This window comes from Ambystoma mexicanum, chromosome 7q (assembly GCF_040938575.1).
Source record: "Ambystoma mexicanum isolate Mex_15411 chromosome 7q, UKY_AmexF1_1, whole genome shotgun sequence".
In the NCBI taxonomy this organism is placed as follows: Eukaryota; Metazoa; Chordata; class Amphibia; order Caudata; family Ambystomatidae; genus Ambystoma; species Ambystoma mexicanum.
Window position 1 is genome coordinate 704,742,498 of NC_090941.1, and position 24,869 is coordinate 704,767,366.

Genomic DNA, 24,869 nt, shown 5'->3' on the forward strand with positions numbered 1-24,869 from the left:
ATTTTAATAGGCAGATCACTCTCTCTCTACCTAGCTTGGCATGCAACCATGTTGCTACAATAGCCAAGAGCTTTTCAGAGTAGTGTTACTTTATTGCTCTCTTTCTGTGTGATGCATGAACACAAAAGATTTTGCATTTTCATTTTCAATTTGATTGGGAAGTGCTGTTCTTTTTTTAAAAAATGTATTTCTTTTTTTACTGAAGCCTCAAAATAAGTGAACACTAGCCACTTCACAGTTGACAAATACATCATTACGTGACCTACTGAAGTATGTCGTGATTCAATATGGAAGCATGGCACACCCACTTGAAACCTTCTGGACTCCTGTAAAGTCTTCTCCCATGTCCATTTCAGATCTTGACTTTGAACCAGCCTGCCCGATCGATAGTTCTCTAATGGGCCCAAATGTCTTTCAATCATGCTGCTGGCACATCCAGGTCTCTGTGTCTCCACTTGATCCTTGCAGTATGTAGTGTCATATAACCAGGGCCCGATATTTGGAGGTGTTCCTTTAAAACAGGCATTAGCCATGCATCATCTAGCCAGCACTAGTACCAGGTCTACAATTATCATATGTCCCTTGTTGACATTCCTGTTATACCACAGCCAGTCCATCACCGGTGACCTATCAATCATCTACCTTACCACGGTACTAACAGTTTCAAAATCTACTCTTTCAAATCTGATAATTGGGGAACCTATACAGGTCAGTAGAAAAAAAGAATCTGTTTGGTGGCCACATCTATCAGTCACTGTGCATTTCAGTGAAGATTAGATGGCGAGAATGAGTATAGTACACTTTGTGTAGGAATTTGAAATGGATTGACCTACACCTGTTTAAAGAAAACAATTTAGTTTGCTGATTAACATAAGCCCACTTAATTCCTCAGCAACATTTGCCTCGTATCTATCCCTAGAGTTCCTGTGTGATTTTATTGCTGTCATTTCTAAATAATACAGAAGATAGGGCGAACACCCGCTTTTCGTCCCCTGTGATGGAATTTCATATTCCATGAAAGGATAGAATGGAGGTGTGGCTGGAAACCCGGAAGGAAAGATTTAAGTCCAGTATGTACTACATGGTTTAGAAATGCCTTCAATGGAGATGTAGCGCTCTACTGTTGAAATTATTTCAAAGAGATGAAACTATAATAGACAAAGGTCTGCAAAACATTTGACTCCTCATTTATCCATGACTGAAATGTACAGTAACTGAAGCTATAGGGAAGCCCACCACTTGTTCGAAGGATCTGAGGCACTTGTTCGAAGGATCTGAGGAGAATATGGGACTGCCATTCCAGGTTTGTTATCCAAACATGTCCGTGCCAAAGTGCAGTTGACAAAATTAATTTCTCTGCTGCAGTCCTTCACCTCACCCAACATTGCTGAAACAAAATGCAGCTGCAGCTACGACAGCCCTCTGAAGAAAATGTGGTTAGTGTGGAGGAGTATCCGGCACAATGACAGGTAATAGGTACTGTGTGACCAAGTAGTGTAGCTCAAGATTAAGCATTGCTAGGCCGCCATGCCAAATGGGAGTTGTGAAGGATCAGGAGGAGGAGGACACTCACGCTCTATAGACATTTTGACTATATAGTTGATTGAACATAAAATAATGCCTTTCTCTCCCTAAAACTATGGCATGTTCCCTGCCTATTTTCTAAATAAAGCATGTCTGTCCACACTCCAAATCGAATCTATCAGACCCTACCACTAGTATAACTAGGGCCAGGAGAATGCCTCCCTTCTCCCGGTTGCTCTTTTGTCACAGCAATTGTATTAATTATGGTACACACAATAAGCAATGCGCAGATAGTCGTTCGTTATCTGCTGGATTAAGTTCTAGGACACTGATCATTTCCCTTGTCACCTCTTTAGGGTTTATTTTCGCTTTGTTCAGGTTCCTTCTTTCTCTCCTGCGGGGTTTCAGACCCTCTAATATATTGCACTGCTCTAGGATGTCTTGGCATCTTTGCTTCCATTTACCATTCACCCATTCCCATGAGTGCTATTTCATGTATGAGTCCTTTCTTCCTGCGCTCACAGGTTGGTATTCCCCAAATTTCTTTCTCGGGTATAGTCCCTTCTTATTCTTAAACTATGTAGTGACTTTCCTCTTTTCCTGGGGTGGCAAACTCTGTTTTCTCTCTCCCCCCACTCTGTGCTTTGCTTTATTGTTACTTCATTCATACAGTTCTGGTACTACAAATTGCCTCCAATCCTGGTCACGTTAATACTGGGATGGGTTTCATTTAACTTATCAGTCTCTGCAGACTTCCTGATATTCTCGTTCACTGTATTACCTTCTGTCTTCTGGGGGAACGTTGTTGATGCCTGCAGGATTTTGGAATTGTAGCTCTGCAGCTTACTTCAGCGTCCTGTTGTGATAGTTCTTGTCACTGATGCTGTGACTTGAGTCAGGAGTTGCTTACTCCTGCAGGTGGTATTAGTCATTGCATAGGCGAGCTGACAACCACGTCTGCTTCGTGGCCATGCCACCGCTGACTTCTCTATTCCACCAGTTCGGAATCTCTTCCGGTTTCAGACACTGGCTTTCCTGCGTCTGCGTTTCTTGCCTCACGTTGGAGCTGAAAGGGCTTTTGCAGGCTCTGTGTTTGGCAGCAGCCCTGCCTTCTTCCGTTCTGCTATGCATAGGGGACTTTCTGTGCTTCTCTCAGCTTTACGCTCTCTTGGCTTGGTGGCCTGCTCGTTGGTTCTTTGATCTCTCATCCCCTTTCAGCCTCCTCAATGCAGTCCATTGGAGACTTCCTCAACTTCTTTGTGACCAAATAGATTCACACTATGTTCATGAGACTGATAACTTTCTGAGTTATGATACAAGTCCATATAGGTCATCACTTCAGGCTCATCAGGGAGTTCCTCACAGGAACAGGAGTCCTTGTCCCCAAAGGGGGAGCCTCTCCCGGTGAAGTCCTACTTGCTTCGACCCCTAGGGATGGCGTTGTGGAGCAGACTTACCTCCCTAACCTCACCAGGGAGAGAGGGGGCGGGCTCTGCCTTGGGGAGTTAGGTGGGATTAATTCCCTCAATTCGGCAGAGAGTGGGGACGTTTACCGCCAGGTATTTTATAGTGGGATACAGCCATCAAAATCCAGCACAGTCCCCAGTAGCCTCAGTTGAAGGGGAAAATGTAGCACTTACCATTATTAATCCTCAGCCTTGCAAAATCAACAGGCGTTCTTAAATCATTCCTTATGCCAAGTCGATTCTGGGGAAGTTGCCTGTCAAATAGCACTAAGTCATCAGCATAAAGAGAGACAGTCGCACTGCGTATAATATTGATCATTTATCCCCATGAAGCCCTCTGACTCCTTGCCAGCAGTTCTGCCATAAGAGCAAAGCGGATGAAGAATGTAGGGCATCCCTGTCTAGACATCTGTGTATTGGGAGGTGTCTAGAGACCCACCCATCACCACAGACTTTGGCAACTGGATGTTTATACACTATTCTAACCAAAAAAGGTTGCAGGCGCCCCTCTGTAGAAAAGGACTGGCATGATAAACTGTGGTTTTTACCCACTTTGAGAGTCCGTAGCCATCACTTTTTGCACACTGTACTTTTCACAAAGAAGTAATATTCTAACCAAGGTTAAGAGTTACTGTCTAACCCCCTATGTATCGTGACAGGGAAAAATGTTTCAACTGAGTTATATGCCATCTACACATAGCACAGTATGGTATGGCGGCAGGAATTGAGTGGGGTTTAATATAATGCATTAATGCAAATAGTAGTGTCAAACTGAAGTAAATTGATCTCCCTTTTATAGAAACGAACCTGTTGGCCAAGGTCAGAAGTGATAATCTAGGAACGGGTTTGCAATAACCTTTGCTAAGTTGATTACATATTGGGGACTCGTGCATCGAAATAGCAAATTAAACATTCCCATGAAGGCCTACATACATCCTTGCTGCTCATCAATTAAATAGCTTTTTTCATTTTGTTTTTATTTAGGTGTATGCTCAGGACCTTCTCTGTTCCCCCATCAATCCACCAAGCTAAAACTGGTCATGGAATTGAGTCATTTATTTAGTGGCTGTTTCCACCTTAGAGAGGTAAAGATGGTCATAACATTTCCGGAAGGCATTGTTGGTATATTCCTACATGCAGGGTATGAAACCATAATTTATTTCCTGTGTCTGCCCTGCCCTGTTCAACTTGCACCACCGATGGTAGTGTGCAACCAGGACTTTTTCCACATCATATCTTCTGAGAGCTATACACCCATTCGGAATTTTAGCTCCCTCTCCTTGGTCTTTCAAAGCTCTGCCAGAGTCTCCGCTATCTCCAGCAAAACTATCTCACTCAGAGCCGGCATGCTGCGATTCCAGCTTCTGCGGCTTAGTCTCTAATCTGTCCCGTTGCCTTCTAATAGTACCCAATATCCCAGCCTCTGGCGATATAGGGATCTCAAATAAACACGTTGAATGTTTCCATTACACAGTTGGACAATCTGCTGATGATGCTTTGAGGACAAAGAAGTCTGCAATGTCCTCCTCAAAGGCTGTTCCAAGTGTTTTCCCAGGAAGGTTATCCCTTTTAAAACTCAGTTCTTGGTAGGCTCACCGTATATGGAAGGAGCATTGGCAATAAAATTGGAGAGTGGTCAGAAAAGTTTCTAGGAAAAATGTTCACTCCGCCACCCAACCTGCACCTGCTTCACAGGGGAGGAAAAGATTAATTCTGGAGGAGACATGGACAAAGGAATAGTCTGTGAATCCCATGGACAGGTTTTTTACATACTCTCAGCTATTGATCAGTTCATGAAGATCCATGATTCTCAATATATAACCCATTCTCAACTTGAAGGATTTTTCAGTGTACATTTAAAGTGGTGTTACTGACCCATCCCCATGTTAGAGGGGTCTCTATAGATCTCAGTACTATCTATATTGGGAACATATACTTTAACCAGCATGATATTGTGACTATTGTGACCTCTACCATATTCTTCACTCACCACCCTTTGGATCTGAAATGGAAGCAATCAGTGTATAATAGTGGCAACAGTCTCTGCCTGAGATCGAAAGAATATTTAACCATGGCCCCCAGCCTGCTACCTAAAGAGACATTACATTTTTTGGCCATTTCCTGAAGCTGCATCTGACTGCCCCCCTTTGTTGTCATGGTCTGCATTCTCTCTGTTTTCAGCACAGGAGATTGTAAAGGCCACCTCCATACTTAAATCAGCCCTTGATCCTATTCCTTTGGCGCTGTGTAAGGATATAATGCGGACTATTGCCCCTTGAGTGGCTCAAGCTATTAACCACTTGTGCCAGTCGTGGTCTATCCTTCACAGCTGAAACATGCACTGGTGATCCCTCTTTTGAAGAAACTTTCCTTGAAATCCTACCTGTCCTGCTAATTTCCATCATATTACATTACTCCCTTTCTTTATGACGCTTCTGGAGTCCTTGATCTCTCCCCTTCTGAGCTCTTCTCTGGAATCCTCTGTTTTTCAATCCTTTCCAGTCTGGTTTCCGTCCCGGCCGGGGGAACGAGAGCGTGCTGGTTTCGGTGGTGGATGACCTGGCACATCTCTCTGATCAGGGTGGAGTGGGAGCTCTAGTTCTATTAGATGTCATGGCGGCCTTTGATACTGTCAACCACTTCATCCTGCTTTCTCCCCTGGCCGTGGCAGGGATTACTGGCCAAATTCTATCCTGGTTCTCTGCTTTTCTTGCTGATCGGGCACAAACTCTTTATCTCCCACCTTTACGTTCGGTGTGTGTTCATGTGTCATTTGGCGTCCCCCAGGGATTGGCTTTGTCCCCTACGCTATTTAATGCTTAGATCCAGTCTTTGGTTAGGCTCATCTACTCCCACGGCCTCCGATGCTACTCTTAAGGTGATGACACCCAGAGCATTCTGCGGCTTGATCTCTCACATCCCGATCTGGTGTCTCAGCTGCAGAGTTGCTTGAAGGACGTGGGGTGTTGGATGGACCACAATTGGCTGATGTTAAACGGGGTCAAGTTCGAGATCATGGTGGTTGGCCCCACTCTGTGTCTTCTCTCTCCACCTCTGCCTCTTGGCTTTCCCGCTCTTGACCCTAGCCGTAGGCTGGTGTCCATGGTGAAGGATTTGGGGGTAAAAATCTCCACCCTCTCCTTGGAGGCCCAGGTGTCCCTGTGTGTGCCAGTCCAGGCATTACAAATTGAGAGTTCTGCGTAGGGTTCTGGGATTTCTCCCCTCAGTTTCAAGCACCAGTGGTGGCTGCACTGGTGCTGAGCATATTAGACCACTGTAATTCTCTCTCTAGCCCAGCCATTATATCTGATCCACCGCCTCCAAGTACTGCAGAATGCAGCAGCTAGGATTATGGTGCTTGGTCCTTATCGTATGTCTATCTCCCCGGTGCTCTGGCAGCTGCGTTGGCTCCTTGTGGCCCAGAGGGTGCAGTTCAAATCTATGTGCATTGTACACCGGGCCATCTACAGTGCAAGTTTCGCCCCTATGTTCCCCACTGTCCACTCCGTTCTCTAGCGTCATGTACCATTTCTATTCCACAGGTACGGCTCGCACGAGTTGGTGCACATGCGTTTTCTGTTCCTGCAGCTACGTGCTGGAATTCTCTTCCAGTCCGTATTTGGGCAACAGCTGACCATTTATCTTTCTGCCTGCTACTGAAGAAGTATCTTTTCGTCAAAATTATCTTACAGGGTCTGAGCTGTTGAAAGTACCTTGCTTAGCGCCAAGGCATGCGCTTTATAAATTCATTGAAGCTGAGCATACCTATATGGTTGCATGATGCCACTGCAGGTACAACAATAACCTTCCATACTTTGATGGGATGGTTTAATCCTCCAACTACCAAGATCTAGCTCAAACGGGTGCCCTAGACTTACACACTCTGTTCACAGTTCTTGAGATACGCATCCATCATGAAAAGTGCCACTCCACGGGTCACCAAAGCATTGTCAGAACTTTGGAAACTTTGATTCCAAACATTAAAGCATATAATCCAAAAAAAACAAATCTCCACCGTCACTGAGCAGCCCTCTACTGTCAGTGATGGCCCATCCCATTCTTCCATCCCAAGACACCAACAGAAATGTGAACAAATCAGTGGATTACTCTGGGAGGCAGCTGTCATGCCACCAGAACATTCCCCCCTCAACTGAGCACATTTTCTAACATATAGGATTGTACCCAAAATACCACTTAAGAAAGAAGGAGCAAAGGCAGTCCATCCACGGTGAAACCAAATAAACTTGGGGAAGCCACAAAAGAGGAGTCTATGCAAATTATGGATACTATGAAGTCTGTCACCATGCCCATGCTACCCACTACTGCCACACAGTGATCTTCGAGGCTCCGGTGTAGTCGTACATCTACAAGACCTTTCCAGAAATTCACTAGCCCCTCAGGAGAAACTAAGAAATGTGTTAGTACATCAGAAAATACTCTAAGCCCTGTAGGACCGGGCATAAACTATTGTATCCGCCATTGCCTTCTTGACTTTATAGAAAGATTTTTCTGCAATTGCACCAAAGCTGTGAAGTTGAGCGATTTTAAAAACAGCCTTCAAATTGAAGGGCCCCACCCACTGCCATGAAATATGACATCCCTGTTCCTGTAGTTAAGCAGCGTGGCTATTATTGGGTGAGGAGCAGCTGTGCGAACTGCCTGGGAGCCAGCAATCTATGCACTCTCTCCATAGGAAACATAGAAGAGAATTGAGAATGTTGAAATATTTCCTGGATTATCTTTTTGAAGAACTCTTTCATGTTGCCCACGGCTGCTGAATAAGGGATACCAAGGAGTCACAAATTGTTCCGGCAAACTAATTTCTCATTCTTCTCAGCCATTTCTTTCAAGAGTGTTGCCAGATTCTTAACATATTCATTAGCATGGATTGGAATATTTTTCACCTTCACGATGCATTCTGCTTCGTCTAATCTGTTATTTTGTCTGTTTGAGCTGGGACTCGATATGCTCAACATTACTTGCCATGGCATCTAACTTAGTGCCAATACCTGCAATGATTGCCTTTAATTCAAGGGACATGGACTTAACTTTATCTTCCACTGGAGTTTTGTGACTTTTTCCTCTGGATTTACCACCAGGGTTAAGGGGGTTAATTGGTGTTCCTGCTCTGAAAATTTAGCTTAGCTTGGTGTCTCCACAGATTGCCCGTTCTTGCTTAAGGACAGGGCTTGAATGATTATCTTACTCCAGAGTCTCCAGCGTTTAAAGAAGTTCCTTAACAGGATTTTTTAGATGAGGAGAAGCTAACCGCCGTTAGTCTAACAGCTAGTGGGCAATACACATGCTACCAAGTCATACAGGAAGCCTGTCAGGATGAAGAGAGATCACCAGCTAGCCACTTTATATATGACAATGTAGCAGTCCTAGGTAAGGTCAGCCCATCCACCTCATTCTGTTTCTTCTGGTAATTTTACTAACCATTTTCCCACCACTACCTGGCCTCAGGTAGACCTTCCCGGTGACCTCCATGGTGTCTGTGGGTTCATATGCACACCCGATATGATGCCCCGAAATGCCAGCAGAATGAACCTGCAGCTCAGCTGATCCATGGTGCAGTGCATCTGCCTCCATGGGCAGCATGCCGAGGAGGGCTGCAGGAACCAAGGCCGGATTTCTCCCCATTGCCTGAAAAGTCAAGAGAATTGGACCTGATAGTTCAGCCTATCCACACTGCAACTCGCCCTTCCAGCTCTGCGGATTAGTGGAGCACACTTCTGTTTCTAGGGACTCGCCACTACCAGTTCCGCTGTCATGAACCTTTGTGGGTCTTGCACGCAGTTTGGTGTGCTTATGTGCAAGAAGCCCAGTGGGGTATTAGCCAATATCCATGTTGCAATTCCCCTGGCCTGTCCTTTCACCTCATATCTTGGATCTCAAACCCTAACCCTATTTCTTGATTGCACTTTTCCTTTACAGACCAGTCTCTGCAAGTTTGCCAACCGCTCTTCCTCCTAGTGTGCTTCTCCGGGTCCCATCACCTGGGGAGTTAAAGGGAGAGGGGGGCAGGAGTGGAGGCAGAATTCCTCTGCTCAGTGGCCTTAAAACACCACAAATGTCAGTCTTGCTGGTCCAGAAGAATATAAAAGGAGCGTGGATACTTTTATCTGGATTATGGGAAGATGAATTCCTACTCTTAAGGTTTTGATCGAGCTCTACGGGAATACATCCATCTTACTGACCACCCCCTTTAACCTTTTATCTAATTTTCTGTATCCCTTATCCCTTGTTTTTCTGTGAATGCAAAGCAGATTATAACTTTATTAAAGTGGTGCAGCTCGCCTTTTTATTTAACCATTAAGACTTTATATGGCTTACATTTGTATGGTTAACACTTGCATTACTGATCTCCATATAAATTAATGCTTAGAATTGCTCCCTCCCTACAGTCTTATCAAGTGAAGGAACAGAGAACTTGAATTTGAGCTCTCAGCTTCCATGGTTTCAGAAGGAAGTGATATTTGCCACCTGAGTGCTAAACAATAGAGTGTAAAAGGGGACTTGTACTGTTTCTTTTCCAACAGCAGTTTTATAGTGTTAATTGACAGTGGGAGAACCGAGTTCAAAAGCGAGATCTGCGGTGAAAAATTATCAGAATGCAGTTTGACAATGTGTCATTAGTCTGCTTATTAAGGTAGACGATTTTATAAAGGCCCTGAATGACACTCAATGTGGTTAAGCACATCCGGCTACAGTTGTTGGGACTGGGCTCTTTCACACTTTGCACCCTCATTGATATTGATGGTGTATTATTTCTGACTGAACGGCTCTTGTACTAAATTATATTATTTTATGTTTTCATGAACTGGCATGACTAATTGTTCTTGACAACATAACAAGACCGCTTAAAGCCTACAATTAATGAAATGTGTCATATCCAAACAGATTTTGCCATCTTGACAAGTCGTTCTAATGAAAATTGCTCTGAGCATGCACACACAAACGTCCTATTTTATTCCTGACTATCGACAAATATTTTGTCAAGATGTTAAAAGGGTGGATTTAAGGTAACTATGCAAATAATCCAAGGAGTTTGTATCAAGGATAATGTCCAATTCGCTCTGGTGGGCATGTGATCTAAACATATTTTCACTGCATCAATCTTTCATGCGCATTTGCCAAGCCCACTCCACCATCCATCCATTTTTGTTTTCTTAAGGTAATATGTCTTTTATTGTCTTTGTTTGCGAAAAGCTTTGCCGGAGGAAATCTGCTGAGAATTGCCCAAAGGTAAACCTATATTGAAGTATCTTATTATTGCATTCTTGCTCTTTTTTGTTTTATTTTTAAATTTTGTACTGTGGAATTTGGCCAATTGGGTGCATGTAGAACAAGTACTAAAATTAACTAGTATACTATTGTAGCATGACTGAAAACACGCCTGCTTAACACTAGTACTGGTTGGTCCTATAGGCGAGGACCCAAAAAGAGAGGATAATGGCCACTTACTGACATTGGTTCCGAGGTTGTTTATACTATTTGCACAAGATCTCCTTTTCTTTGCCGATGGTTTGAAGGAGCGGTTTTCTCTCTGATAGATATTCTCCATAGGCATGTATCAGTTGTTACTGACTGCTTTATGATGAATCTGTTGGACAGCCACACTGTGAACATTCCACTGAATTAGCTGTATCCCAGGTGGCACAACGATACTGAAGCATGCTGTGCACATTAATCTCATTTTTAAATGTTGATCCAAGAGTTTGGTCTTCTGTTGCATTCCAAGATGACTTATTTTGATATAACAATAGAATGAGAGCCCTAGAATAGAAGTTACGCTAAACTAGAAATCTTTGTAAAGTGACAGCGGTGGGGCAATTTTAACAACCCTAAGCCATGCAAGGCTTCATAGGTGGTTATATGAGAAGCCAGTTTCCAATGTAAATTAAATGTGCTTCTGTTTTGACCTATTTTTCTGAAATCTGATTTTTGTTTTGTATCAAACATAGTGTGATTTCTCTAAATATGTAATGAGCATTGCTTTTTAGACTGCTGACTTTGTCCATAATTTCGAAAGAACTGAGCATTTGAAATATACAATGTACCAACGCTAATGAAAGATTTGATTTGAAGATATCATTTTCAAAGTTTGTTTGATATTGTGCAATTGCACATTGTAAAACTAAGGGATTTGCCGCAGTTTAGTTTATGATCTATTGATAACCAAGTGCATGTGTAGAAGCCAGTTTTTCATTGCCAGTTTAAAATGTGTTTGCATGCTTTGAAGTATTCCTGCCTGGTAATTTGTTTTGCAGAATTTAGGCAAGTAACTGTCTTTAAGTTTTAGATCAAGACATCTATAAATGTGGCGTTAAAATATACATGGGGAGTCATTAGCATATTGATGTTTCTAAATGCTGTATTCCCCTACTATGCCATAATGCTAATGTGATGTAGAATGTAACTTCCTCTAATGTGACCTCACCAGGAGTTGGAGGATGGCAGGAGTCGAGCAATTTTTATTCAGTCCAGATTATTTGTGTCTCATGACTCCCTTCTCCAGCTCCTGAACTGCTGGTCAATGTGGACAGAGAAGTGATGTGGATGGGGCCCAAACAATATCTAAAATTGTAGATGGGAACCTAGCCACAGCATGCATTTCCCCTTGTGGTTCTAGTAATATTGTGGAGCACTCGCAACTACCCCTCCTCTGTCAAATGTTAGTTGGAACTCCTCATTGGATTATTTTGACATTGTTGATGGTCAAATTCAACATGTTTTTACGGTTATCTACTCTTGGTTTTACAGGCATGTTAAAAAGTATACATTAAAATACTCTTGGTTTTACAGGCATGTTAAAAAGTATAAATTAAAATGTCTTTTCTAATATTCTAATTTTCTTTTTTCACCAGAATGATCTTGAAGACACTCATGCGAAATTCCACGTCCTTTTCCTTTTCTTTGTGGCGGCCATGTTCTTCATTAGTATACTGTCATTATTCAGCTATCACTGCTGGCTAGTCGCCAAAAACAGATCAACAATAGGTCAGTAAACAGAAATATCACATTTTAGCTTCTGCATGTAATTGGTAATGCTGTGAATCATTGATCCAATGCGTTGCACATAGAATACTTTTTCAGATGAACATTACAAGTGCCTAGTTGATAGATGTCTTGATGCATAAGGAGCAAACCAAGAAAATCACAGCTGATGTTCTGGGCTTGTCCTATTGGTTGACCGTTGTAACATTTTTTTTTATTTTTTTTTATTTTTTTACATACACGTTATGTTGTACTGTATCATATCGAGTGTTCATGTATAGAATCAATCCATTGTTACGGTTTAGCTGCAGCACATCAGGTGTATAGATGAATGTGTTCCAGATTCCAATCACAAAGGGAGTTTGAAGAAAATGCTGTGGGGAGTTTGCAACAAGTCAGAAGAGTGTATGACGACTCTGTTGTGTTGGAGGATGGTAGGATGTGGAATAAGGGCCTGATTACTAAAGGTGAGAAGATATAAAGGAAACCACGTCTCGCCATGTCTAATGGAAATGGGTTGTGTGAGGGGGGTGTTTATATTGTACTGGATGGTATAGTGTTCATGTATGGGACCAATCCAGTGTTGTGGATTAGCTGCAGCAGATCCTGTGTATAGCTGAATGTGTTCCACATTCCAATCAAGAGGAGAGTTTGGAGATAATGCTGTGGGAAGTTCAGTTGGATGGATGATGGAGAGTGAGGACGATGGTGTAGCTGGGGTGCTTGTTTACCCACATCTTGTAAGGGGCAGCCATCAATAAAGGCAGTCTGGCAGCTCCATACCAGTGTGTGCAGTCGCCTTACATCAAATGTGTACGATAACTAATAGTATCAAGCAGCAGATCTTGTCAAGTACTTATTATAGTGTACAGTGGGGCAGTACAACGTACAGGTGGAGACAACAAACTAATCACAAACTCTCAACCAGCAGTGATAGACCAGACATACACACAACTGGGACAATGCACCTGGGTGGAAAAGGCGGTCAGGGAGCTGGTCACCCACAAAGTGTTTCCTCAGGCTGTACATCTTTTGAGCCTGGTTTCATAGTCTTCAGTGGGAACTGACATGAGGAAAACAAACCTCAATCACACCATTCCTCCTTCCCAGGCAACAGGGTAAAGGACATTTTGGAAACTAGGCACACCACTGCCGTCAACCAACACTATCTCCTTTACCTTGCTGAGCACTTTCTGTCCAGGGATGTCATCTGATAGTACAATGTGCTTTAAAAATATGCCATTAAAGAGGATGTACAGAGAACATTTTTGGAAAATGTGCAGTTGAAGGTAGCTGCTTATCTCAGAATAGATACCATTTGCTCTGTTAGTGCTGGTTTTTACAGCTCCACAATCTGTATTTACTGGGCTACAAGAGTAGAGGGGGCACTTGTCACAAGATTCAGTGGACAAATTAAAAGCCAGCCCCATTTGGCCACAGATGATGGACTAGCAGAACACATGCAACAGGGAGGCCAAAGATGCAGATGTGCCTCCCTCACCCCATTGACATGAACACCTGCAGGTGGAGCACTATTTTTGTACATTATTCCTGCTTGCATTCACATTTCCTTTTGGTTGTATTGCTGTTTAGTCATTATTTCACATTTGTTTTTCCATTTTTGTTCACAACACATTCAGAGTGTTGGCCTTGCAGTAACCAGCACTCTGTGTCTAATCCTGCAGGCCTACATAGTGGCATGGGTAGATACACATGTTTGCATCTTTTGTTTTCTGTTCAGAGATCTACAGATACTCAGTTTGTAAATGGATCTGTCATGGAAGTATTGTACCATCCATCATTTTCAGAATCCATCATATAATAAGGCGGTTGTAAGATGGAGTAAGCAACTGGGCACAGTAAATGGAGGAATATCAGCCACTGGTACCAGCCGGAAGGCATTTATCTATCTCCCCATTTCTTTCCAAACTGAACTCATCTCCCCTGTAAGACCACTTGGGATGCGGTACCTTGTATGATTATGTAGAGAAACTAGGGTATCACTAGCATAAATAAATACCCTACCTTGGGTATAGCAGAACATTCAGCAGCACCACATGTGGGGTCATTGTGCGCATAAGATGATCTTTTCTGTCCTCCTTAATAGTGTGGCACTAACATCCTTTGACGTAGGCTTCCCTTCCACTCTGTTCTAAAGAAAGAAATGTGCTTCAGAGCAGCGACTAGTCTCCCTGGATTTTATTCTACTTCATAGGAGAAGGCAGAGTAAGGCCAAAGTTGAAAATGAGTCTACATTAGAAGTGCCTCTGAGGCACCACATTTCTCCTGCTATGCAAACATTCAGGAGAGTACAGAACACCAACACTAGTTGCTCTTTCCCCACTGCCAGTAACCAGACTCAAGTGCTTTTTCCACCCCTCTCCTGTGTCCACTGTTTTGAAGCATTCTCTCAAAGTTTCCATGGATGTAAGGTTGGAGCAATGGATGTGTCTGGACTTGAAAACAGCTATCTAACCCTGCAGAAATGTGGTTGTGCTGTTCTGACACAGGCCGGACCATAATATATTGATACCCATGAAGATGGGCTTCACAAGTTCAAGAATACCCATCAGGATAAAGCCCCTCTTTGCAGCAGTTTCAGAAAACATTGCTAATGAATTTTATGTGACCACTATGGCAGCTTACTTACTCCCTAGTCTTGGATGTACTGTGAAAATGGTGTTCAGTAATGCTCCTGCAACTAGTACAGTAATGTGTAAAAAGGCCAGCTTGCCTTTTGAGCAGACATACAGTTCTATAATCATGGAACATGCTGCCCAAACTAGGCAAAAAAACTAGAAAATGTCCTATTGGTAAGATGAAGAGATATTGTTTAGTGTATAGAAAATGTAGAACTCCATCAAATGATTTAGTCTGCTTTGTCTTACAGCAGCAGTTAAAACACACATAAAACAGACATGTAGAACAGCGGGAATACTAGATCATAACACTGATTTAACATTTCAGAGCAAATAATATTTAATAGCACTCCCTAAAACACCCCAGTTTGGCAGCAATGTGTTTTCCTTGGCACAGAAAAAGGTCAGTTAAAATGATGGAGTTCCGAATTCAGGTGTAAATTAATTGCATTTCTCGTTACCCATGCCCTCTGCCCATACATTTGCTCATTGAAGCAACTACTGCAACTTTGGCAGTGGACCTACACAAGGTCATAGCCACAGCAAAAGACTGAGCTTAAAAGTCTCACAAAAATGGCTTTAAATAGAAGGTTCTATAGCTGGTGTATCCAGTGGAAAACAGAACTTTTACTACTGTTTCTCTGGCAATCATGCAACTCAAACATATGCCCTCTGCATTGTCCATAAGGCCTTCTGTGGTCTGGAGCCTCAATACCTTCAATTCTCTCTTCCTAAATCTCTTCCCTCTCAAGCTCTTTGCTCATCCGCCTCCAACTCCCTCAGGGTCAGTCGCTTCTCCAAGCAACAAGTTGGTGGTAGATCTTTCTTCGGCTGGGGCATCCCTCTGGAACACCCTCCCTGCCTCTCTGAAACTTGAGGAGAACCACCTGCGGTTCTGGAAGCACCTCAAGACCACCTTCTTTGCTTCTGCTTTCTCTCCTTCTCTCCCCTGCTGATTGTTTGGCTGAAACTGTAACTGCACTGGTTACCTGGCTACCCTCTGATCTCGGGCCCAGGTGCCCCCCCTGCCAGTTGCACACCTGCACTGCCCCCTTGGCAACCTTTGCACTCTCAAGCTGTTCTGTATCCCTACAGCCCCCTACCAGCACTTGACACCTGATGTCTGCACTTACCCTTGCCACAAGCTGGCCACACTTTTTATTTGTTTATTTTACTGTTAGCCTATGTACTGCACTGCTCCCTTCCCCGTGCACTTTTCCCGCTCCCCTGCACTTGCGCGATCCCAATGTCACCTGGCCCAGTAAGATCGTTGTCTCTGTCCTCCCTCTGTTTACCCCTCCCTTGCCTTGTCACTCCTTGAAACACTTCTGTATTGGCACGTTATAAATGCCATATCATTTTATATCCTGCCCAAATGTAACACATTCCAATAGTTCAACATAGATTCCAGCGATAAAATCTCAAAAAACAAACAACTTCAAGTATAGAAACTTTGTATAAGGTGGACTTCTCATATCTATATAACTTTCCTGTTCAAATGTTTATTCACCCAGTAAGCACAAGCCAGAGTTAATCTACTTGTGAAGTTCTTGCTTTGATCAAGTCTGCATATGCTCTTTTTACAGCAATTTTGGCCACGGCACTAATCTCAGTAGTATTACACCAACAATGAATAAGCTCTAGCAACATCATGGTAGACTTAATGTGCTTGCATCACAAAACCGATGCAAACCGATGACCCGCCATCCTGCGATAGCAAATCAGGAATTGTCCGTTTCGCAGTTAACCCGACTAAGGACCTTACAGGCACCAATTCCCATAACCACCATGAAATCTCCCAGTTTTAAATTAGGCATCCCAAAATCTGATGTAGCCCTCGGAAATTTGGTATGGTATGCTTTTTTTCTCCTGCTGGATATGTTCTTTATCAACATTGAAAGATGTGGCTTGGGATGCAAAAGCTTAATTTCTAAAAACCAAAGACTGTGTTTAAAAGAAAGTGCCAAGGGAAAGAAAAGAGGTACAGACTATTTTTCAGGAAGCATCTTAGATGGTGGTACAACAGCAGCTGTAAACGGTGAAAAGGCACATTTCTGATCAAATATTGTTCTACAAGAAAAACAACAAATCTGGTTGTTACAAAGTAGATGTTTCAGTCCCCCCTTGATGGCTAAAGAACAGCCCACAGAAATTGGAGCAGCAGCGGCAGAAAATAAAGGTTGAAATAACATCAAAAGATGCTGTTGTTGGTCGTTGCATAACAAAATGCCAGAAATAACTGGGGTCGACATAATGCAACTTTGCAAACCATAGACTAGTTCTCAATGGAAAACTTATACAAGCCAACCAAAGTTTAGATGAGTGCAGAAATTATGTCAGAGAAATTAGACATTTACTGAAATACTACTCACATTAACTAGTCCCCTTGTAAAGTCATTTTTTACTAGCCTAATGGAACAAATAAGAGGGAATCCCAGGTAAACAAAAAGACAAGGCATCATTAGCAGTGCTCCAGATAGGATTTTGAAGTGTTATGTTCTGTTGATTTATACCGCACACCGCTACCACCCACGGGTTGTCTCCAGGCACGTGTGGCTCTGCAAGAAAGGGGTGTGGGCAGGTTGGTGAGGATAGGTTGACGGGATACTTTCAGAACTGTGAGGAACTTGCGTCTTTGTGTTTTGCATGTGCGAGTTCATGTGAGACGCCCTGTGCGTTGTAACCATATGGGTTGGATTCAGTGCCTCAGGTGTCTGGTACTGTGTCGAGTCTGTGTTAGTGTGTTGTGGGTTTTGGTTGTGCGCACTAGTTAGAGTCCAGAAGGGATGCAGAGTTGCAGGTGGCCTTAGCTGTACGACTATCCAGTGTCTCTGGTGTGTACTTACGTTGTTGATTTTATGGACTATGTGGGGTGTTCAGTTTAGGTGGGCTTCAGCATCTCAGATGTTGGTTGTGAACATAGAATTGATTCATGGTTTATATGTGTAGTGTGGCTAGTCCAAGGTCTGGTGTAGTGGCGTCAGTTATATTGGAGGAACAGGAAGGGGAAAGTGGGTTAGTAAGACTGTCAGACTGTTGGAGCCTCTGGCGCAGCTCTTTGGTTGCCGCTTGATGGTATCTAGCCAGTTTCTTGATTGTGGTTCGTTGTCTCCTCTCTAGTTGTTTGTCTGTGATGTTATTGTTGCCGGTGTCCCTTCCAGATTGTCAATATCTATTGAATAGCCAGGTTTTGAGTCGTTTCCTGAAGGTGATGTGGTCTTCTGTTGTTCTAATTTCTTGAGCATGGGGTTCAAGAGGTTAGCAATTAGACGTGAGAGTATTTTAGTCCTTATTTTTTTTAAAGTTGGGAGTAAAATGATTTTTTAGGGAATAAAAAAAGTAAGTCCCATTCCCAGTCGGAATATTTAATAGGCAAGTAAAAATGTTTTACCTGTAACACAGGAATGTTTTGTAAGAAATATGTTTTTGAACCAAGTTATTCATGCACATTAAAAGGTACATTTATATCTCTTCAGGTCAGGCAGTAATAATAGTTTTTTCCTGTGGCTCTATGTATACTAGTGGTTCAAACATATACATGGAGCTGTGGTGATGAAAGCAGGGAGGACATTCGCCAATGTTTCCATTTCGCATTTGTGCTGGGAGTATTTTTACTCCCTATTTATATTTTTGGGGAGTATTTGCCTATTTTTAGGGAGTAAAAGTGCCCGATACACCCTTTATCTGTGGGGCTGAGCATTAGTAAGTCCAATGTAGTTTTTAATAACTGATTGTAAAAACATTGTGTTCATAAAACTAGAGAACATTTATATGTGGGAATCCTGTTCACATTGAGTATTAACCTACTGGTTTGGTTGATGGAGAATATGGGACCAAAAATGATTCTGATGAAGGATCTAAAAATAAAGATGAGTCCATGAAAGAGTATGTAAATCAAAATGTTTTGTCCAGTGGTCCCAAACTTTAATCCTTGTCTTTTGTTTAACCACAGTATTCACAATCTTCAGATTGTTGCATTGTCATGCTCCCAAATGTACCCTTTCTCCTGTTATACAGTCTCCCAATGGTTTCTAGAAATTAGGCTATGACTAAAAGACTACTGTGCCACAAGATTACAGGGACAAGTAGTGAATAAAACTCCTACACAGCCCCACACTAGTACTAAACCAGCAGTGATCGCAATCCTAAAGGTGAAACGGACAATCCCACCTTCGCCTCTTTAAGGTAGCATGGTCGAATAGGTGGACCATGGCAGAAACAGCAATCTGGTATGAGGCGCTAAAACAGGGAAGAAGAGAAAGTTCCACAGATATTACAACATGGAATGCGCTAGTACAAACCGGACGACAAACCCCCCTGAATGTACTATCAGATGAGAAAACCAGCACAAGATAACTGAGAAAAACTAACAAAAGACTGATCATCACCAACACGCATTATCCTCGCAGACTCTTGACCCGGGAAACCTGCTGCTTCAAAAGCAACGTTTTGTGACAGTTACTGTTCCAAGTTGGGGTTAGAGAGGGTACTTGAGGGAGGGATGCGTATGAGAATCTGACAAGATGACAAAATGCTATATTGAGAACATATGTTTCATTGTATTGGTAAAATCATAATAGAACCACATTAAAAAAAAGTAGCATGGTCTGATGGCAGGCTTAATATTTAGGATGGATGTGAGCTAGCACAGAAGCAGATTAAATGACTATAGTACTGTTGTACAAAATAAAAGAATGTCCAACCAAGGTGCTGTAAAAATAGGATACTTTAACCTAAACATATATTTTTTTAATCAGATAAAAATGCTATAACCCAACCCTTTAAGGAACGACACAGAATATACAGATTTTAGAAGGAAAGGGGTCTTTAGACTGAGGTACCCAGGAAAACAGTTTCTGCAGCAAATGTTTAAGTTCCAGGTATTGCTTTAAAATATATAGGGCAGCCAGCGGGTTGAACAGAGCCGAGGGTTACCGGTTCCACCATCCCAGAATCAACCCATGGGTAATCCTTTACTGTCTGGAGCAGACGCATCTTCTGTTCAGAGGGATTGTTGAGAGGAGCACCCCAGCGAACCTAGCAGAGGTGGTGCATGCAAAGGTGGTGATATCCATTGCTTGGGCTGGGAGCTTGCAATGTAAATGGGTAATGCACTGCCAATCCCATGAAGCAACAGCACCTCGGGCAGCAGAAAGAGAATAGGCCAGAGGCCAGGGGACAGGGGGAGGACTGACAACAGTTCTAAGGCCAGGGATGAGGAATGGTGCACAGGTTCCAGTCCTGTGTTCCTTTTGGTTTTTTTAATCACCCTTTCTAAGGAGCTACTCGGTGAGGGAGGCAAGAGGTGCATCCCCCACCATGCACCTGAACGGCTTTGAGAGCACAGAGAAGCAGCCGGGTGAGGCTGTGGCCCCGATAAACTGAGGAGGAGCTTGGAGCATGAGGCTGTTGAAAGGTGCCCTGTTGACTATGGCTACCTGTTGGCTCAGAAAAACATGCTGAAACGCTAGCTAGGAAATAGGCGGCCAGTTCTGTGCAGAGTACGGCAGTGAATCAGCAGGCAGAGTGGTAGATGCCTAAATGATCCCATGGGACAGGGTTGTGTATGTGTGTGAAAATATAAAAGCAATGTGCATGATTAAGCGCAGCCAATACCCAGACCCAGAGGAAGGAACACACAGAGGCTTCTGAGCATGGGTGACCAGCTTTGAAAATAGTAAGGGAATAAACCATCGCAAGTGGCGCTCCAGAAAAGGAATTGGCAGTGATCTTGCACAGGGGCACAAGACGAGTAGATGAGTTCAAAGAAAATACACAAGCATCCACATACAAATCCCAGTGCTCTCTGAGGTTATCGAGGGGCGCAGCAAGTCAGTTGTCCCTACAGTTCTCTGCACGGACAGTGAAAGAATAATTTGTGACAATATGCCCGTAATTAAGGAAGAACTGGGTGCATTGCTTTGCAGAGTGAAACATGAGATGGACACTGGTAATTGTTAGAAGTGGCCAGCATCAGGGAAGATCTCTCTGTGGCAATAGCGGCAAACAAAAATGATTGGCCATCTTGGTGCGTGGCTTAATGATTTGGAAATTAACGCCGACATGCCTGGGGTCTCGTCGTGCCTGTATGAACTTGACGTGGAAAATTGAAGTACTTGAAGAAAAGTGTGAGGACTTTGAGAACAGCTCAAGAAAGGACAACTTGAGGATTACGGCCCTTAAGGTGGGAACTGGATGTGCAGGTATCGTAAGGTGCATGCAGGACCTCATTCTCAGGCCAGACTTCGACAAGAGTAGGGATCGAGAAGGTGAAAAGAGTGATTAAAATTAACCTTATGGGGAGTGGCAAGAATGAAGAAAATGGTTTCAAAGAGTGAACCACTACTATTTGATGAGATATCCCATGTTAGTTACTCTTGGGAGAACCAGGAGAAAACTCAAATACCGATGGCTGTGCCCCAGAAGCTACAAGTGAGAATTGACGACGAAGAAAAGATTTCCTCTGTGGAAGAAGGGGTGAAAATCCTTGGCCTATGGAGGCATGAAGGGGCAACAAACTCAGAACATAGCATGATGCCATCTGTGGCTTTAGGAACGGGTTCTGAGACAAATTGGTGGATTCTGAAGGGAAAGAGAGGAGGCAAAATTACAACACGTGGAAAGAAAGTGCCATAGAGCTCCCGGGGGAATTAGAGACAGAGTTGGTGGAAGGCAGTTGAATGAGTTTGGTGTGCTATTGCATGGAGGGCGATGGGGAGTGAATGGTTCAAATGATGTGATATGGGTACCTCAAACATCAAAGGAACCATGGGTTGAAAACTGTATCTGTTGGTAAGTGGGCACAAGAGAAACCAGGAAGGAAATTCTAAGATGTATCCAGAAGGCGGGGGTGTTGGCATATGTGCCAAGTGGAGTCAATTGATCTGAGATGATGGCCAGGAAATAGGAAAGGGGGATGTTTTATGGAACAGGAGACAACAAGGACGTTTTGAGGACAATGCAAACCTATATTGGGAAATGTTTTGACTTTGGTTATGGAATGTCAGTGGTTTGAATGCCCCTAACAAAAGATCAGGTGTCATAAGAATATTACAGAAATAGTATGTCTACAGAAGACGCACTTGAAGAAGCAGGATTCAGGTCCACCGACTAGCAGAGATTACCTCGCACACTATCATGCAACCTTGGAGGCCAAAAGGGAACATGTGGCAATAATTGTGCACCTCTCACTGCAGTTTATTTCACTACGTGAGTAGAGACCCAGAAGGGCGTTTCATCTTTTCTAAAGGGAAGATGGAGAAACAAATGTATATAATTGCATCCGATTATGCTCCCAGTCAGGGGTCGGGCGGTTTCTTGATCAGTTCCTCAAGGAATTGGGGGAGTTTGCAAAGGGATCAGTTATAATGTTGGGGAGGGGGCAGCTAGAAAATTGCGTGCTGCCGAATAAAGGCTGCAAGAATGTTTTTGAAGTTGCGATCCTGCCTATTTATGAGAAAGGGCAGATGGGACAAGGTAAAGGAGCAGCTGTGAAACAATGTAATGAGTAGAGCTATGTGAAGCGCTATGGCAGGAGTTGGAGCAAAAGGTTTAAGAGAGAGAAATCCAAGATATAGCTACTTGGGTCCCTGAAAATCTCAAGAAAGTTAGCACATGTACGGAGCCACCTGTTGCATATTTTCCACCACGTGGTACAGAGTAAATTGCTTAGACCATGGATTCTTTCTAGGAGCATAGCAATAAGTCACACACACTATTAGCTAGGCAAGGGAGCAAAAGTTCTTTATGCAAAAATAAAGACTAGATAAGGAGGCGTGGCTTGGAGCGCTAACGATGCAGACGCTGCTCTGATAGCATCCATGCAGGGCCTGCGTACAGCTGCCATTTAAGCCTGTTGTTGGCTTGCATTGGAGCTGAAATGTAGCTGGCTTAACAGGGAATGATCATGGGATGCAGCAGTGCTGCTTAGGGTGGTTGGAGACTAGCAGATCTATGTGAAGGTGGCTGAGAGAGCTGCAGCAGTAGGGGCCCCGGATGAAAAAAAGACGGCACCCCTCAGATGCAGGAGGAAGGGTGCCGATGAGGGGCACAGCCAAGAACCCAACTAGATCGGGGGACCCCACCAGACCACCTTCAGCAGCCGAGATGCCCCTGCTGCCGAGCCGACCCTGTTTGCCATCCTGAAACCCACCACAATACAATAGGTTCCTCGGGACGCAGACACTGTCTGCAGAGGCACAAGAACCCATCGCCTCTGCACCTGGGTGAGCGGAGAGATGGTGCACCACGTCTCTGGGAATCCTGGCTTAGTGAAGCGCTGCAGCAGAGGTGTGCGAGTACAGGAGCACTCTGCAACCTTCCCGTGGTGCTGAGGTCCCGGCCTCGGGGCGGCAGAGTGGAGATGGTGTGATCAGGCAAGCACTGGGGAGAGGGCCTGGAAGGTCGAGGCCTCCCTGACGGCCGTTAAGTAGCAGTGCCTGAGGGTAGAGCATCCTCACCCCCCAAATCCCCCGTTGCTGCCCTCCTGTAAAGTAACACTCAAAGCCTCTAAACAGCAGCGCAACAGGGGTGACCAGAAGAGAAGCATGCAATGAATCGGGGCTATGGACTGGTAGCACAGAAATAAGGACCGTCTAGAGACTGCCAAGGGGAGCGGCCCCTCACAGAAGTTAGTTTGCTGCCGCAGGGAGTATTGGGGGATTGGGGGGGACAGTCCTCCATCGGACTGAAAATCCCGCGCTACGTGGTGAGACTGAAATCCCAGACCGAAAAGAATTTAAAGTGCCTAGGTTACGACAAACTTAGCATTGAGGGGACAAGCCACCCCCAAAGGAGGATAGAGCTGGGGTTGTCTGCATTTGGGGTGCGATGTGCCCGGAAAAGCGATACCCAGAGGAGGGGACTACTGAAGTCCATACCCTAAACAAAAATGGAACGGCTTGATGGCCGAGTCATGGAGGCAGAGCAGAGAGTGGGGGAGGTTGAGGACTGTACGATGGAACAAGCAAGGGAAATTGCAGTACAAAGCGGAGAGAGTAGCTATGGCGATAAAACCAAAGACCTTGAGAATAGGGCGCTGAGGAATAACCTTAGTATTAAAGGATTTCCGTCCACGGTCCCTGACCAAGCCCAGGGTGAATACGTCAAGAAGGTCTTTCAGATGCTTCTGCCAAATCACGAAAAAGCTCATTTTCTGCTGCACCGCACCCAAAGGCTACAGGGGAAAAGTGGTGCCCCCACTGATCCCTCGCCAGATGTGATAACACGCGCTCACCTTTTCACCACCAAGGAAGACATTACGACAGCTGCCTGTGTGCAAACAGAAATAATCTTCCAGGAGTCTTCCCTCCAAATCGATCAGGATCTTGCAGTAGATTCAATACAGAAAATGAGGCCTCTCAAACCTCTGGCAACCATCCTTCAGGATAAAAATATCCTCTTCAGTTGGATCTTCCTGGCAACGCTCCAATTTACAGCAGCAGGCTCTGAGAATGATCCGCTCACTCGAAGCGGAAGGAGTCCTTGTCACAGCAGTCATCACTGACAGGAGGAGGAGATCCTAAACTACTTTGCACCCCATGGTCAACGGTGGGGAAAAGGCAAAATTCAGGTTCCCACCTGAACTGCAAATAGTCTCTGACCCCATTCCTACCCTGACAGTCGCAGTTTCACAAGGCTGACCGGACCCAGGCAATTCCAGAATGATTGGCCCGGGCACTGGATGGGTTTAGCCGGACCATTGGCGCGATGTCGCTCGCTAGTCACGTATGCATGAGGCCCAATTTTGTTATTGCAACTTTGACAGTGGTTCTGTCATTTCAGTTTTGATTTTTAGTTAATAAAAATCAGTTGCACAGAGAGGCAGCTAATGCATATGGCAGATGACGGTCACCTTCCCCATATGCACCTCGGAGCATGATACGCAATACGAACTAAATCGTCCCCTGCACTCCCCCCTGGAAGCTGGGCTATGTAACACTCAATGTCAGGGCTTGAACTCTCTGAGCAAACGAAAATCCATCCTGCGGAGACAGGTTGATTTGAACTGTTCGCATTTTTGCAAGAGGCTCACCTGGATCTGAAGAAAAAAAACTGCCAGAATGTGAAACGGAGTACCCAAGGCCGCATCTAGCGTCTAGTGGCAGTGGCTCAATAAAAGGGGGCTGGGGGAAAGGAGCCATTCTCATTGTGAAAGATGTCCCATTTATTGAGCTAGAAAGACAGAGCCTCCTTGGAGGCAGATTTGTGGGGGTGAAAGTTATTTGGGCAGCTCTACACC

The 24,869-nt window shown here is 44.1% G+C and overlaps 1 protein-coding gene across 2 annotated transcripts in view; it reads left to right on the forward strand.

Annotated features, from left to right (window-relative positions):
- The window catches only part of ZDHHC20 (zinc finger DHHC-type palmitoyltransferase 20), a 1,413,520-nt gene that overhangs the window by 867,065 nt on the left and 521,586 nt on the right, over positions 1-24,869 (forward strand). The window contains exons 8-9 of one of the 2 annotated variants that reach the window (XM_069640341.1): positions 10,203-10,238; positions 11,861-11,993. In XM_069640341.1, the coding sequence (XP_069496442.1) occupies positions 10,203-10,238; positions 11,861-11,993 (169 nt within the window). The remainder of the gene's footprint in view (positions 1-10,202; positions 10,239-11,860; positions 11,994-24,869) is intronic. The other variant, XM_069640342.1, reaches the window with a different exon arrangement.